The sequence below is a fragment of the Malurus melanocephalus genome, unplaced genomic scaffold, assembly GCF_030028575.1.
Source record: "Malurus melanocephalus ecotype Western Australia unplaced genomic scaffold, MMel_1.1 scaffold_129, whole genome shotgun sequence".
Classification (NCBI taxonomy): Eukaryota; Metazoa; Chordata; class Aves; order Passeriformes; family Maluridae; genus Malurus; species Malurus melanocephalus.
Genome location: NW_026623361.1, coordinates 1,198,140 through 1,216,318, shown reverse-complemented (window position 1 = coordinate 1,216,318; position 18,179 = coordinate 1,198,140). Strand labels below are relative to the sequence as shown.

At 38.6% G+C, this 18,179-nt stretch overlaps 1 protein-coding gene across 1 annotated transcript in view; it reads right to left on the bottom strand.

The window, feature by feature from the left end:
• Positions 1-18,179, bottom strand: part of LOC130576187 (ras and Rab interactor 3-like) — a 153,480-nt gene that overhangs the window by 77,605 nt on the left and 57,696 nt on the right. Inside the window, exons 8-12 of the mRNA XM_057370646.1 lie at positions 17,704-17,729; positions 16,958-17,011; positions 15,756-15,898; positions 10,951-11,120; positions 8,908-9,052 (exon numbers count right to left, since the gene is read on the bottom strand). Of these exons, the coding sequence (XP_057226629.1) occupies positions 8,908-9,052; positions 10,951-11,120; positions 15,756-15,898; positions 16,958-17,011; positions 17,704-17,729 (538 nt within the window). The remainder of the gene's footprint in view (positions 1-8,907; positions 9,053-10,950; positions 11,121-15,755; positions 15,899-16,957; positions 17,012-17,703; positions 17,730-18,179) is intronic.

Here is an 18,179-nt window from a genome sequence, read left to right as displayed (position 1 = left end):
CTATGTACATGGCAATTTTGCTTTCACATGCCTCATTGTTCTAACTTGGGCACAATTTTAAATAAACTGATACTTAGATATCAACTGATATTTGCTAAGTCTCTCCATCTACATACAGCACCACCCTGAGATGGTAAAAGAAAACTTCTGGAAAAGGAAACAAGGTAGTGACTTCCCTCGTACAGCCCTCTCCAAAGTCAATCTGGGAGAAAAGCCAGAGAACTGTCATCACTGCAGACAGGTACACACCTTGTCTTTTTAAAAAAAATTACAGTATTACAAATGTAATCTCAATACATAATCCAGAATTATTTCATAACTGGGCCACACGTAAATGGGGTACAGTTCATGAGGTATCCTTCAAGTAGGATAACAAATCTGCCTATCAGCTAAGTGCATCACAGCCAACATTGTGCCTATTTWGGCTTGGGCTTTCTTGACATTGTGCTAGACTTATGCTAGAATTAAGTAGGGGTTTCCATCATTAACTCATAATGCAATGCTTGAGATCCAGGAAAATATGCTATTTTGAATAAAACAATCACATTGAAGAAAATTATCTGGTACATCTTCCAGTGAAGTTATTTAGCTACATTATAAAGAACAGTTGATAACCAGCTCCTATCAATTTCACCAGTAATCTTCTTTCAGCAAAGACTTTGGGATTTAAGTTTTGTTAACAGGAATTTTGTTAGTGATTTTAATTGGACATTGAACTCAGTCCTCTGGACCACTGCATACCAGGATGCAATGAAATTTAGTATTAAAAATACAAAAATTAATAATACTTTTATCATTTATGAGGCTACTTATTAGYCTAATTTAACTTGATGAGTCCAAATGCAAGTCTTTATTTACTTTTGTATGTATTCTAGAACTCAATTTTCTTGCTTGAGTCATGAAACAGCTTAACTTGAGATTTCCTTGTGAATTCTGAGATGCCATCAGCTCACCAAGGAATCTTAGATTGAGCTTTGCTTTTTATTCCCATTTATAGRTGGCGGCTGTGGAATTTCTAATGCATGAAACTGTTGAAGCCTCCCAGGGTCAATTCTAATTCTAGAATCTTACATGTCATTGATGATCTATTACAGATTTTACAGGGAAGACCTTTTCCCCTCTGGTTACAAATACTGCTGCACAGATGTTTTTTAAAACAGTTATCTTCTGTCTGTTCTGTCCAGAAAATGACACTTCTTGGCTCACTTCTCTCTTTAATTGTTAACAAGGCTGTAAATATTCTACGAAATATTCTGTGATCATTTATACCTCCTCTACCTTAATTCGTTACAGTKTGGATTATTTAAAGATTCCTGGATAGTTAATTTGTACTCTTTGTCTACTCAAGCTGCTAAGCTTGGTTCATAGTCCAACAAGCCAGCATGGCCTAGGCCAGTAATAACTGCAGCAGGTAATTCCAAATGCAGGGTCAGTGGATGACTGACTRGAAAAATTACGGATGCAATTCTGATCTGTGTGGGTGTAATCTGATTGACTTCGGTGCTGCTACACATAGGCAGTTCCATTTCTCTTTTCAATAACATAAATAAAAGAAACAGAATTGCCTGAATAAAGAGAGAATACATGCAAACAAAGAGAGAATAAATGCACTCRGCCTCTGCTGGGGAACATGGATCTTGTCAGGGATCCCATCTAGTACCCTGAATTACTCAAACAAATTGAGAATGCTTGATTGAGAATGCATAGTGCCTTACCACTGGCATTGCTATGCTTGCTCATTTCCAGGAAAACCTAAGTACGAGTGGAGGAGGACTTGCCTTTCCATTATCTTTGYTGAGTTTGAATGGATGTGTGTCAGATTAAAATGCCTGGCTCTATTAGTGGTGATGCTTTACCCACACAATGTCTTGAGTTGAAACTGCTTTTTCCAGCTAGAGGGTTTGTGGGAGTGACATGTGCATTCATTACATGGCAACTGAGACTGTGGGGAACAGCTGCACGCAGTTCTGGGGTTTGCTGGGTTAACAATAGAAGCTGAGTCGCCATTTGAAGTTAGCCTGGAATAGTTTGGAACCACTGGGGCCAAAGAAACTTATCTGACATATTCTACATTGGCTTCTCCTTCTTGTCAGGGTTTGCCAGCTTTTATAAACTTTTATAGAAAGTCTTAAGTATATCTGGCCTTGGTTTTGCCTCAGGCCTTTTTATTCAGCACCTACTATGCTGGGTCATGGAACTCGTGTGGCACACAGTGCTAGAGAAGTCTACTCTTATGCTGCACCTGTCAGTTTTTTAAGACTTTAAGTACATTTAGCAGCCACCTCAATGAAGTGAGACTTCCTCAGGAAACTGATGACTTTATTCATTTCACCTGGCTTAGATGAATGCACAATCAATAAACAGTTTGAAGAGGGAAATTATTTTTTTCTCTTGCTGTTCTGTTGTTTTGCTTTTGACCACCCACTCTATAATAATCATTAAAAAGATTTAATGATAAAGATGCTTTAGTGAAGTATGCTTGTAGCTCATGACAAATGGTTTTACAGCTGTTGAGTAGCTCCCTTGTACATCTGCAAGGAAGAAAATTATCATTCCCATTAAGGCCATTATTCAATACACAGCAGTTCTGTTCCATTAGTAGACCCCAGAGTAGTTGTTTTAATAGTGGTACCACCCACTCCTGTGAGCCCTGGGTCTAAAGGCTCCTGCAGCAACCCACATAACTGAGGAAAGGTGTATTTTGCACCCCCATAACAATAATGAAAGAATATTGCTTTATTACAGGATGAACACTGGCCTACGTTCTGTTCACATTACTCTGCTGTAAAACAGGAAGATGGGTTTGTTTGGTTTTTTTTTTGCAATAAGTTGTTTTCACTACTATATACTTCCAGTTTTTCTGTTTCCACAGATATTTGGGAGCCAAGCATGCCAAGTATTTCAGTGAGGTATMATTACAGAAGAGCTTGATTACAATGTTTCAGAAAATGAAGTGGCAGCCCTACAACAAAGAGCTCTTTGCTAATTTTCCATACATTCCCGGGCTAGTCATSTTTCCAGATGTTTTGCTCACGATAATTACATTCACATACGGATAGTGTCCTGGTAAACAAAGACAGCAACATCCATCGCAGCACTGAGAGAAATTAACATTTCCTTAAGGCCCCAAAGAAAGCATCTTTTACAGAAAAAAATACCCTACTATCAGCAATATTCACAGAGAGCTGAGCGGAGCTCARTATAAAAGTGAAACTATATTTGCGTTCACCTTCAGACCAGCAGTGTACTCTTGAGGCAAATGTACTGATTGACCCCACTGAGTGTTTTTTCGTTTGCAATTACTCCGTTTTAGTCTGCAACATGAAGCAGCTTTGTATCACATCAGTAATATTCCCTTGGTACAAAGGTGAACCAGAGGCACAAAAGTAAAAGTGCCCCAAGTAACAAYAGGCATTTAGTCCATGGAATGAAGCTGAGTTAGTCTGAACCAGAACCTCCAAAAGCACATACTGCAGACAGCCCACATGTCCTAGTAAATAAGCTGCAGAGAGGGAAAACAATTTTTCAAGTCTAAACAGACTGGAATCTGTAACTATGCCATCAGGAATCACATCCAAGTTATTGTAATTAGTTGAATTTGATGGCTTTTCCACTTAGTTTTCCCTTTAAAAGCATGGCAGCCAAGCACAGATCTCAGCTCCATACATTAGTTACTTCAGAGCCTGCCCAAACCTTCCCAAGTGAAAGAAGCATCTCCTTTTACAAAACGGTGATCAGYTGACTGATCTAAAAAAATTGCAACATCCCTGAAAGGCATGAATCTTATTGGCACACAGGATTGTCGTAACTGTATTATAAATCTCTTACTTAAGGGARCTTGAAAATTGGGAAAGGTATTCTAAATTAAAATGAGAAAGGCTTCTGAAGTTTACTATTGATTGCTATTTTTCCAGGGTTTTTTTTTTTGTTGGTGATAAACTTAGAAAAAAATAAGGCTTGACTAAAAAGATTACTGCTGCAAATCTTTTTCATGTTCCACTTAATCTTTGTTTAAACTTTTTAAAATTCCTTTTTTATCTTTTTAAATCCCTCTATCATTTTTCATTTGGGAAGCAGAAAACACAACCAACCAAACAAAAAAAAAATCCAACCATTGTTTTCTTCAATTAAAAATGATTTTCAAACCACCTGTCCTTTTCGTTCTAATCAAGCTTTAGATTTACTAAGATGCATTTACACCCACMTATCATCATCAATATCAATTCAATTTTCAGCCTGAAAATATGTAAAAGTAATGCACATGCCTCTATACTAGAAGCTTTGTAATAACCCACATAGCAAGTAAATTTCTTTTAGAAAATGCTGTTTAGAGTTCAGACTGATTGGAAAACTTCAATGTAAGTAAATTAGACAATCTGAAAACTTAATTGATTTCTAATCTAGTGCAGTACCCAAAACACAACAGACGTACAGATGTTTGTCCCAAGCATGGGCTTCAATATAGAAACAACTGAAACAGATATAACAAACTAGATCGATCATGAATTTTATATCACATTTTCTACAGAAAAACATTGGTTGCAAAATAAGAAAAAAAATGTCAGAAAACGTCTTTCAAATTGTCATTAGGAAAATGAACACAGCAGCTGATTCTCCACCTTCTTAGGAAATTCTTATTGATTTCAGCTCTGCAACTTTCCTTAGGAATTGTGGAGGCAAGAGACTCTCTTGAGTCTCACACTAGAAAAAGGCTATGTAGTCTGTAAAACAGTATCCAAAGAGGTTCAGTCTTTGTCAGCCTTCTAAATGGGCAGTAGACATATTAGAATATTTTTATGGCAATTCTCCTGCAACAGACCTTTGAAAATAATTTTTTTTTCCTTTGGAAAATACCAAAGTTTTACTTCTCATCCTCATCCAAAACAGACTGTTTTTCAACCTACTGATACTCTTCTTGGGAGTTTCATTTCCCAGAATATAAATTCCAAATTCCAGACTTGGAAATCTGTCCCAAACAACTCAGATTTCTATTTTCAGCCTGTGCCTTTACCACATTTTGTAATATTTGAATGTATGCCAATAATTTTCTCTTAAATACACATTTTTGATATAGTGGAAACTGGTCTAAAAAAAAAATTGCTCCAGTACACAGAAACAAACTTTACTCTCCGAGTTACAGTAGGCTCACACAGGGCAGCATTCAACAGAATTAAGCTGTAATTGTACAGAGGTACCCCCCMTTATCCTGTTAGACTTGGCTGGGTTTTGGGCTGGGTTTATTTTRTATGGTTTAACCCTGCTGTCTAACAGAGACATCCTCAGTGCTCCAGTGAGGTGCACTGGGTTTGTCTTGTCTGATAAAACAGGACATGAGGTGAAGCCAGCAGGAGCCTGGCAAGTTCAAAGTAAGTAAAAGGCTCTTCACAAAATCATGAAACTCCTTCCCAAAGGATGCTGTGGGTATTAAATGTTTGCAAAGATTCAGTGACAATTAGACAGGTTAATGAAGAAGAAACACACTAAGGAATTTYAGATCAGAATTTTACACCCAGTCCAGGAAGTTCCTTGAGGTGAAAACAGCTGAACAATAATATTAAAGTTGTCCTGTCTCATTCTTCCCCAGGCGTCTTCATAAAATCATGGCTGGAGTCAGAATATTGAGACAAACATTTGYTTTGACCAAGTACAAACATTTTAAATATTTTTAGTAGACACTGTTATTTTTTTTTTGCTTCCATCCTACATGCTATCTTTGTATTTTGGATCCAAACAAAAATGGATAGGATTGCTAATCTCCTTTATTGCTATCTCATTTTAGCTCTAGGAATTATTATTCCTGTTTTAGCTAACACCATCATGACTTATATAAAGCATCCATGCTCCAATCCTGTAAGAGAAGTAGTTCTTCATTCCTGTGAAATGATCAGGAGCTGAGATCACAGAGTATTTTAAAGGGTGCTGAACATGTGACAATGGAAGGGATTTAAGCATCCATTAAGAGCTGCACAGAAGTGCTTTTCTGAGTCTGGGCTCTAAAAGACCACTGAGCTATGCAAGGGCTTTAACGCCACATTTTGTTGTCAACATATGCCTGCCCAGTTTCGTCCTATTTTATCCTGTGGGGTGTTTTTTGAAGTTTAAGGCCTGTTTTCAAACAACTGTAGAGCAATCAAATTGTAAAGCCTCAAATGAGCCTTTCTCTTGGAAGATAATCATCACAGTCTAAAGGTTAAGCCAAGAAAGAAATTCCTCTTTTAAAKAGAATGTGTTTTTCCCCCTCAGAAAGCAAAGGCAAAGGCTGCTTGAATGATATCACATGCAGTTTCCATAAAATTTGTAGGTTGTCTCCTGTTTCAGGATGGGCCTGAACCACCCAGGAGTGAAATCTCTCTGGATGCCTGACAAAGGGGATATATACTGAAACAGTTTGACACTGTTCTCATGTAACAACTATATTCTCTATTTCTGCTTGCTAAAGCCCTACACTGACTGCTGAGCACTCCTGTTGACAGAGGATAAAAAAAGAACAAAGTGAAAACTTGAGATGGCAAATAATTACAGTGAAATCGCTCAGAGACAAAATTTTAAACTTCACTCACATTTACTTGTTTCAGAAAAAATCCCAAACTGCTCTTGCAAAAGTCTCTAGAATATGCAATTTGAAGAAAGTCAAAACCCAAACTAGGCTAAAAATGTGACTACAAAACAGCTGGAAAAAAGGGGTTGGGCCAATTCAGAGCMATTGCAGTTGCAGCTCCTAAAATACCAGAAGGGATTTTTTGCTTAGGACACTGTAACCAGTTGAATTGGAAAGTCCTATTGAAAATTGAAATCCTGTTCTTCATAGAACACTTTACAGAACTGAAAAAGTAACTGAACTTCTGATCTTTGGAAAATGTATGTGACTTATTCCTGGGCTGAAAATATATCAAAGAAAACCAGAGGGGATTCTGGGAAACTGTCTGAGAACTACCTTTTCCCTGAAGCCAGTTTGAAATGTCAGGATTCTTTTAGGCTACTGACAGTGCCACAGTACTTAAACAACGATAAAGCATGATGCTGGGTCCTCACATTTTCTCCAAACTTATTAAAGTGGTGCTTTTGAAAGCAAAATAGAAGAATTCTTGCTCAGAATATAAGAGTTGAGCAAGGAGAGCCCACCAATAAATAATCACCTGCAGATGACAGGAGTGGCAAAACCTGAAGGTTTCGCTGAGGATTTTATACAATCACTTTACCACTTTTACACACTCTTTTGAATTCATGTTGAACTTTTTGCTCTGTTCAGTATGAACTGTATCATCAATGGTTCCATTTTATCTTTAAAGACATTCTCAAAAATGCAGAAAAACTGCATTTAAAGAAGACCAATGACATAACTAATGAATCCATCTTTAGCTCAAAGCATTTTTTCTATTGTGATGTCAAACACTTAGGAAGCTCTAATCTGAAATCTATGTTTAATTCATAAAAAAGCTGTCTGTAACATGAAGAAATGCACGATTGTGCTACCTTAATCAAAAGTTGCATTCACAACCTTAATGCTTAAAAGCATCTCAGTTTAGAAATCTTCTTTGCCAACAGATGCAAGGATGATCAAGGTTTGTAACAGACTGCTAATCAAAGTAGTGGAATCACTKCCTTGGCAGCRTTCAAAGAAATTGCAGATGTGGTGCACAGCAAYATGTTTAGTGGTGGACATGGCAGYRTTGGGTTAATGGCTGGACTCAATCTCAGAGGTTTTTTAATGAACCTTAATGAACCTAGGATTCTATGATTTTTAGATGTTTTGGGAAGACATTTTTCCTTTTCAGAAGTTGTTTCATAGTTTCTGTTGTTGTTATTATTACTATTATTATTATTATTATTATTATTATTATTAATGCTGTTGTCATTAATGTGCTCATGCGCACAGTCATATTGCTGACTTGGATCCTGTTAGTTCACAGAAAAATACAATACATTTTTTTTCCCAGTATCTCATGAATGATCAGAAGCCTATCTAATGGGCCTATCTTCAGTGAATTAGTTTGCTTCCAACCCATAACTGCTGACTGTAAGAAGCTCCTGTGGAAGCACAGCAACACACAAAAACATACACTATCATCTAGTCTTCACATAGTATGCTGCAACACTTGTTCAATCACAAACATCTCTTCTAAGKTGATAGTATCTGAAGAAATGGGATCTCTAAGCAGTTAGAAACAACATGGAAWATCCTTCTTTTTCACTGCATGTGATATTTATCTATGCCAAGCAATACTTGTGTCAAACAGTAACTATGTGACAGACTACCTGTCTGTAGGGCTGATCTAATCTCTGCTGTCTGATCTCCAAAGCATTTGGCCAAGAGTCAACCTGCAATGTGCTAAGGGCACAAGGACAAGAGGTTGGTTCTACATAGCCTTTTGCACTAAAGAATTTTTAAAACATTTCAAATGGTGCATACTATTGCATACAGCTATTTTAACAATTTTAAACACTCTTTCTCCCCATAAATATTTTTTCCTTTTCATCCAAGAAACCTCCTCCCTACAATCACTAAATCAATTTATTATATATTTATACTCCAAGGTGTCTCTGCCTTAGCAATTTCTAGCAGGTCATTATTAACTGTTGACTTCAAAATTACTAGTACTGCAGCRCTCATCAGCTCAGTCTGACATGTTTTAATAGAAAATTCTTTTCCCGCTTTCCTTTCAYCTCTGGCAAATCAGCACTTCTACTATGGTTGTCCATGATGACTGGAAAACATTTTCCTAAGATCTGCTTTTAGCCATGCAGCCTCCAACCCAGTTTTGCTGTCAGCAAATTCATCCTTCAGACAATCAAACTCATCCCTTTCCTCCTCTCTCCCCACATCTGCTGTCTTTCTTACAACCCAGTATTCAGCATTTAAATTATTTTCCCTTTCAGTACTATAATCATCTAGAAAGTAAGCCTTACCTGGCACTGAAAATGGAGTTAGACTGTCCTGTTCGTTTTCCTCCTCTGGGTTCCCCACAGGGATGTTTCCATTTTCAATATTCTCTTGTCTCCTGTTCTGAAGTGCTTTGCTTGAGCCATTGGCAGATTGGATTAACCGCTGACGCTGCAGTGTCAAAACACAAAACTGTCAAAGTGCAGAAAATATTTACTTGGTGAAATCTAAGTTTTGCTCTCTGTCACACAAGTGAAGAAGTTCTCCTAAAAGCTTTCCTTTCAGTCAACAACAAACCTGTCAGTGGCCCACCTGTCTTCAACAGGCATCAGCTTCACTAGGTTAACCATCCACTTCAAAATTACTGGCAGGAGTCTTTTAAGCCATGATGGAGAATGTTGGTAATATTTGTTCTGCCACACCATGTTTTAATCAATGTGGTTATTCCAAAGCACTTCTTGCTCAACGGTTCCTACTCAAACCAGCAACAGCACCATAATCAAGTGGTAACACTCAAGACATCTCTGCACAGTTAGTGTTGGCTTATGAATGATTTATTATCCAAGAAGGCTCCTTCTCAGACCCAACTCTTCTCCTTCCTTCTCATCCCCATTAATCGAGGCAAATGTAAACTTCCTACTTTTAATCTCAAGAGCAAGACTTAYCCCTGTTGCCCTTGCCTCAGTACATGAAGCTCACAATGGGCCCTGCAGACRTGTATAAGAACTGCTGCAGTTCCAATAACAGTACAACAATTACAGGGACAGGTTTTAAACATCAGCATATRTACCCATTAATGCTCTGGAGAATGTTACATGTAAGTTCTTACTTTTATAGAAAAAAAAATTAGTTTGTAAGATGAGGTAATACAGGGTTGATAAATGTTCTCTTTTCATGACAAACTTGCAAATTCCTAAAAAGGGCTCTGAAGTGCCTTGAAAAATAAAGTTTTTTGCACAACATGCAAAAAAAAAATTCTGAAAGCAGTATTAACACGCTATAGGGAAAACCAGAGACAAATCCTATCTGAATACTTTGCAAGACTTGTGAAGCTATAAGTGAGAATATGTAAGACCATAGATCCAAAATGCTCAAGTTTAGAGAATGTTTTTTGCAGATTGAAAGAGCAAGTATCAGCTTTCTATCAACACAGCCATTAAGTATTTTTCTCTGATCAATGAATGGACTTCAAAGATTATGGAGTCAACTGTTGCCATGTGCCCTGTCTGATCTTCTATTCCTGACCATAACACCTTTCACTGTTTTACTGTTMAATTGGACTTTCGTTACACATATATTGATGGTGCTTTCTTTTGTTGTGATATTCACAAGGCTGGCCAAACACATGAACTGTGTTATGATTCTGAAATCTATTTACTTGCCAGAGTAAACACCTCTCATATTTGATATTGTGGGAACAAATTATAAAATCTGCCTTCATATATCCCAAGGTTGGTAGGCCAAAGATTTCACCCCCAGTACTTCACACAGGTTCAGAACAGCCTCACTTGCCAAGTCCTGTCACTTCAGCTCTAGGGGATGGAACAAGCAATATACAGTTGTGACAATATATCAAGTCAGAGATAACTGAAACTGTCCAGGGCAAATTCCCTTCATTAAAGTATTTTGGTCCATTTTTATTTTGAGCTGAGGACTACAGTGAATACTAAAGAGGTAGGCAAATTTCTGAAGTGATCATGAAGTGTTGCTAATATAAGAGCAGTTCTTAAGAATTTTGGTTGCCCTGTTCATCCTTTTTTAACCTGAACACTTTTGTAATAATCAAAACCATTTCTTCTACTGCAAATAAAATCTAAATGGGCACATATGCACACACAYACACTGAAATAAAAATCTTCTGTCAGGGACATAAGGTGGTCCCTTCTTTTTGACTGTTCTCTCATTAAAATAGGCAGCATTATCAGCTGGKAATCAATCTTCAAATCTGTTCTCAGTTAGCTGCTAGAGAAAGACATAGGGACATGGGAGAATCTAAATTCCAGAATCACTATGAGCACAACTCTTTGGTAATCCCTCATGGTCATTTACTGTTTTCCTAATGAACATACCTCATTAATGATGAGTCGGCTTGCCATCCGCATTCTGGTGCGTGGTCCAAATTTATTCGTAATCATAATCCGTAATCCAGCTTCGGGGAACCGGTATTTGGGAGGGCTGGAGCAGATGATCTCATCCACCATCACAACATTGTTTTTGCCATACTGCTGTATCCCCTTCACTAATGATCACAATGGACAGAGTTAGCAGTGTAAGTGATCTTGCCATGCATCCCATCATCCAGTCAGGTCTTTTCAGGCTCAGGTGGGGCAATACTCATCTCAATGCCTGAATTTATGAGTTACTTTCCTCTAATATTTCTGCAGCCTGGTGAATCTCCTTATCAGTTGGGTGCTTTGTTTAGATCACATGCTGGAAAGGGATTTCACTCTACTAAGGTAGTCACCAAGCCGCTGTCAGTGAGTGGGAGCAGTTTTTATCCAGCGTTCATGCTGTAGTGCAGTTTTCTTCGCTTATGTCCCACTAGGGTTTTGTACCCCTTCTCTAAGGGCATTCACACTATGGCAATGCAGACAGCACTCCTGAAACCTCTAAAGCTATTCCATTGGRTCAAGGTGCTGCACATCCAGAAGGCCCTAATGTAGAGCTCACTCCTTCTGGAAATCTTCACTTGACCTTCCCTGAGTATTACCAGTATTTCTCACATGCAAAGATGTGAAACGACGAAAAGCAACAATTGTCAAGAACAAATCTATGCTGTAGGTAAGCCTTTGTGAATATAAAGGAGCCTACACCAAGGTTAAGATTTCAAAGTTAACGAAGTTCTACCGTGTTAAGAACATGTAGAGAGAAAGCTTTATTGGAAATCAACACAAGTACAGGCAAGGATTTCAGGAGCTCACCAACAAACCAATATTCTCACAAATGCTACAGACTACACACAGCAAGCAGAGCAAGGCTCAGCAGACAGGAGACATACCCATGTGGTGTTAGAAAGCAGGGCAGGAAATACACACATGACTGTAATAAATATTAATCATTACATRTAATAATATGAACAGAACAAAAATTATTTGCTGCTTGTATTCTGCTTTGCTTAGCTTGGCCTCCCCCTCTCCCTCCCCTTTTGCATTGTTACTCACATTAAGAAGAGGAGGAGAATTTAGGAGGCAGAAGTGAAAGATAATTAGTGCATGGTTCCAAACAGGAAGCAAAGGAAATCTAAGAAAACATTCAACTCAAAGAATGGAATTAAAATGGACCTGTTCTAAACACCCAGAAGCCTATATTGTTACTCTTTAGCATTGTTACAGTGTTGAAATATTTTTSTTTTTCAGGAAGAAAACTAGATCCATGCATGCAGTTAAATCACATCATGCAATAAAGGTTTTGCTGTCTCAAGCACCTTCTAACATATTTGCTGTTGAAGAAATACATCCTCCAAACAAATCAACAAGAAAAACCTAGGAGGTCTGTAAATCACCAATCTGTAACTTTTACCCTTCAGCACTTGTGTGTCTTGCCTTGTTTCACTAAAATGAGTTCAGTGAGTACACTGGGGTCACCTGAAGTGTCATAAATAYAAGATTTCTGGTTTCATGAAGAAATGTGCCCCACTTAAAGAATCCACTCTGCAATCTTGCTTGAAGCTTAACATCACTAATACATAATGGAACTAATAGTAATTTTATATTTGCTAAATGTAAAGGGGGAATTATCCTCCTCCATCCCAAAATCTAAACCAAATTAACCTCGCTGAATGCTGCAGCYGAGGATGCAAATAAGGAACACATCCATCCCAATGACTCTTGGAGTGTAGCAGCTTTGCTGTGAAGGAATGTRCAGCCAGACAATTTTCCAAGGAATCAGTCCTCACAGAATAGGACTCAACCACGTGAACTTAATATTTGCTTTAGTTAAAGAAAAAGAAATGCTTGATCACAATGCTGGTAAGGCAAAAAGGGCAGATGTTAATCAGATTAACTGCTCCCAAGTGAGTTTCTCCAGAGAATTATTCAAAATGCTTCATCCTACAGTGTCATAAAAATCATGAAAGCACTGAAGTTACTCTGAAACTGTTCCTTAGAATCCTGTGGAGAAGTAAGCAAACATTAAGCTTTGAGAAAAGTACCAGGATTGAAAACTCAGCACTGATGTAGAATACCTCATGATAAATATATATATATATATATAWAWMWMTATATATATATATATATATAACTATAGCTATTTTGACTTACTGCAGCACATTGATCTTATTATTTTCTTTATTTTCAGTCTGACTCCTTATGCCTGGAAATATACACACCTTAGCCCTATATAGTATGAACTCCATCTAAAAGTTGTTTTAAGAAGTGTGATTTGGAGAAAAGCCTTTTGCTCTTCTCCTTCGTGATAATCCTTCCAAAAAATCTACTGAGAAACAGTTTTTATTTCCAACAACCTTATTGCCCACCACCAAAGGTTCATCACCAACAACCCTGTGAAAACCAATAGAAAGATTCTTGATGACTTTAGATGTGATTAGGTCCCCAGAAACCCACTTTTGTCCAAATTTCTGGTTTCATGCAGGGGTCAAACCATGCCACCTGGTGGAAATTTGGGTCAACATAATAGAAGTCAAGGCCAATATGTATTTGTACTTTGAAAATTGGAGCACTATTCACAAAGTACATCCATTTTGCCTTTACCTGGGTGTGCAGAATGAACCCTTGAAATGGAATTTTTCTTACAGTGAAAAGCTCTCCTTTTTTCTTCTGAAACTTGAGTGATGAAGGGTTTTATAGTGTACCACAGGAAGCTCTTGAAAGTAATAAAACTTAAAAGCATAAAAGAGCTTTACAGTGTGTGAACCTGCCTTTTACCTGCACCCTGAGCAACAGGCTACCCTTGGTAGAAACAAAGATCCTCACCCAAAGCAACTGTTCCTTTGTGGGAAGTAACCAGGCTTTCCTCCTGTGGAAAATCAGATTAAGGTCAGACCTACGCCAAGGGAGGTTTTTTTGGTGGATCCTGAAAGCTGCTAACCAGTGCTTGAAGGCAAAGCAGAGGCCAGCTCTAGCTCTYTCCTTGCTGTCAGCAGTGCTCCCTTCTCAAAGCTGCTGCTGGGGAAGATGCAGCTCAGCTTGTGAAGCCAGCGTGTGCCAGTGAAGAGGGAGTCACTGATAGGTCATGGCATATTTTGGGAGAACGGGAGGGAGAAGCAAGAGGCAGCCATGTGACAGTTTTCTAGGACAGCATCTTGACACATAAAGCAGCTAGGCTAACACTGCCATCTTCTCCTCCCACTGCTCACTCCAAATCCTTAATCTTTTCTCCCTGTACTTTCTCATCCCAGGCGTCTTTGCCTGTCACACTCTCGCTCTTTGAGCAATGGTCCCTCCAATGCAGCGTGGATTTGTGTAAAGGGTGCTGGAGAAGGAAAAGGGAATCTGACTGAAATCAAAATGTCAGTGCATCTTTGAGGGAAAATCAGAAAAGAAATCTGCTGTGGACAGTTGATAGTGGAGCTTTCTTCTTTCTTTTCTGCATGTTCTTCGCAAGCACTCAATAACCTACACATTTCCTTGAAAAGGAAAAACAGGTGGACAGGCAGGCACTTGATGCTATCATCTCTTGACCACAAGGGCTAGAGTGGAGAGCCTGCTGGGGGATGACATCAGAACCCAACAAACGCTTCAAAAGTAAAGATCACTAATATGTTTGGTGTTTAACCACATGTCTACAGCTGGTACAGGAGATATCTGTGGAACCCTGCATGGATACGTCCACATCCAAGTGACAGACTTCACTGTATCATAGTCAGTGCTCATAGAAGTTCATTATAAAATGAGGTGAAAGTATTTCAGTATCACCTTCATTTAATTGTGCTACAACGTGCTGTGAGAAATCATTTTAAATGAGTATTGTCTAAACAATATCTAGGACCACAGTAGCAGTGTGCTGTCATTGTAKAAACCTTTAGCTACCTAGATCTTCTTTAAAGAAATCTCAGCCTAAACACTAAAAGCATAAAAGAGTGGGATTCTCTGRGACTGCTCTAAATTCCTGTTTCTGGCATTATTTGTTATTACATGGGGATCTTTCCAAAGCTTTTGACATTGCTGATGAGCTCAGCCTCCTAGAATGGGAGATATTTGCAAAGTACAAAGTGAGGAGACCTGACTTGTTAAGGGCAGCCCAAGTGCTCACTAAATTACATGGTTTGTGCTTTGAAAGCAGGATGATTTTGCTTTACAGAGAATGGAAGAGAAGAGGGATAAGACAAAGATAAAAACATGGTTAGAAAAAAAGCCAAAAATACCCAGGTATTTTTGCTTAYTTTAAGTACCAGAAGCTGGGTATCATCTTCTTCTCTTTATGACAAAGACACCAACAGCAAAGAGCCTGCATTTTTCAATTTTATGTATGTGCCTGGCAATGTATACAGGCTATTTAGGCATGTGAAAAGCAGTCTTCTGAAGATCTGAACTCAACATGTAATCCCTCTTGCCCACTGATCTGCCCATATCCTTTCCTTCAACATCCATATCTCAGTGTCTCATTCCAAAATTATTTTTAAGTGAAAACTGCCTTCTTCCTGGTAAAAAAAAAAAAAAAAWTGCTTTCACAACGTTGTAGCTCATSGCTAAACAGGAGATAAAAAAGGAGCAAAACTCCCAATGTGCAAAGCAGCTTGTTTTTAGAATATTAAAAAATKATTTAATTTTTTTTTTCATGTGGCAGTCTGACTGCTGAATTATCAAGTTAACCCTGCTTACAATTGAATAGTGATGCCGTTTCGATTTGCATTAAAAAAATAAAAAGAACACCCTGTGAACTGCTCTTTTTCCAGGTCCTGTCTGCTCAGCCTTACCTTTCAGCAGTAACGGAATGGATGGGTCATCACAACTAGAAGCATAATATATATTACCATCTTCCAGCTCATTGTTGACTGTGTCACCATTTCTAACATTCTTGCTTTTAAGGGTGAAGAAATTTTGCATCCTCACATTGTACCTGAAAGAGCAAAGGAAAGGGGTGAAAAGGCTGGATTTTTCCYTTTTCTTGGCAAACTTTCAAGCCTCTGAGAACAGCTTATGCAGGCAAGCAGTAAAGACTAGATGTATTTTCTCTGAAACTATTAGGATGTGAAGAAAAAGGACTGTCCAACTTAGTGGCAAGCTGACAGGAAAGCAAGGACTGCACCTATCTCTCATGATGTACAGCAAACTGCAAAAAGGCACTAGAGCAGATTGAGTGAAGGCAAAACACTGGAGCTGTGGATTTTGGAGCCAGGACATTGACTATASAGCAGCTTCTTCCCTCCTGCATCAGCTCGCAATTCACCTCACTGTTTYGCTCAGTATGGTGTTCCCTGTGGGCGTTCTCAAGCATTTCTGGAATTGCTGACCATACCCTTCTAAAGACAGCATACATCTATTTTAGCACTGGAGTGGGATCTAAGAGGACTGTCAACAAACTCTGCTAAGACTTGATGTAGGAGAAAAGGGAGTTCCAACGGGGTGATTTGTGAGGGGAAAGCACCAAGGGGTGTAAGTCTAAGCAGCTTGCAATAGAAGGGTGGACTCACAGACACTTGCAGTAACAGTCAGACCTCTGACTCTCCTGTCAGAGGCAGTGACACAACAGAAGATGTCAGTATACAAGCTGGTATGAGATGGTCTGAAGATAAATACATGCTTAGCACTCTGTCTAATGTTCCTTGACCTTGCTCTCCAGGGAGTACAAAATATGTGTAAGAGCTGACACGATGTGTGCTTACAATCCAGAGCACCCCGCAGGCTCTTTATATACACCTTTGTATAAGTGRCATTTTTTGCAATTTTTTCTGAAAGCTACTTTACCTCTGTGCACTATGAAAAGGATGCATGAAAGTATTTGTTGCTGGCTGAGTACAAATCTAGAATTAAACTGGTTAAGCACAAAAACCAATAGATCTCACACAGAAACATGACTGGCTGTATTGTCCTCAGGCAGGAAGGCCAAGGACAAAACAAGAATGAAAGAAAGGTGGTGATTTAACACCTAAAGGGCATAGTGAGCAGAAGTACTTACTTCATGATAAGGATGTAGAATGAATACATAATGATGAGTACCAGGCTTTCCCACCTCAAAAAGACAGAAAGAAGTGTTAGAAGGCCATTCAAACAGCTGTATGCTTTACAAGTTTTATGTAGGAGTGTGCCTTAAACATCTGGCACGAGTCACATTTGCGCACACAGGACTCACATSATTAAGATTAGATGGTGTCTCAGCAGAATGAGGAGGGAAGCAGACTCTCAAGTTTCAATGAACATGCAAATAAAATGCAATGCATGTATTTCAGAAATGTGCTATGTAGACTGAAACCACAGCTACTCTCTGAGGATTGTAATACCAAGGCCTTTTGTCATCTCAGTCCTGAAGCACTGAAGCAAAGGCCAGGAACTCTGAGAGCACTGTTACAAGACACGATCTTCCACTGGGATTCACAATGGAGTGTTCTTTGGAACATCTGGCACCCCATAAATGTTAACAGTAAGAATCAGAGCAAAAGAGTTTTGGTTACCCTCTCTRCACACAGAAATCTTCAGGCCTTACAGATAGCCTATTTACTTCCTTCATGTTTCCAGATACTAACATTTTCTTATAGTTTCCCCTGACCAATGTAAAAACTAAACCCAAAGAAAAAACACAGGATTTTTTAGTGATCAAACCTATACTCTCAGTGTATAGAATTAAAGTCATTTACACTACAACTCTATTTACTGGTGAACCTCAAGGCAAATACAGGACTGCATGGAATAATTTACTCAACTTACCATTCTATTTTCTCRTCATATATGAACTAGAAAAAGGAAAAACAGGAAACACATAAATTGACCATTTCTCTGATCTATCTCGAAAAACAGTCAAATTTCTTTAGCAAATATCAAACATATCTAGACAGAGCTAATCAAGTTTTGACCCCTTCTGACCCGAACTTCCACTGTATGGATTGTGCCCCTCACGAAACACAAACTTTGTGAACAAGGCTTGGAGCCCTGTCAGTGGCTGCTGCAAGTAGAATTCAGTGAAACAGTGCAAGCACGTGAAAGACACACAGATAAGCATGCATGTACCCGCATGCTGTGCTGTGCAAAGGAGAGCAAAGTCACACATTCCAAAAAGCCTTAACTCTTGAGTCCTTTTAACAGCTAGACTAGTTTTAGCAGTGCAGGCAGCCGTATTACCTCTCTGGGGCCAAGTGGTTATACACATTTCATTCCACCCTGTGTAACTGCTGTTRCTGAACACA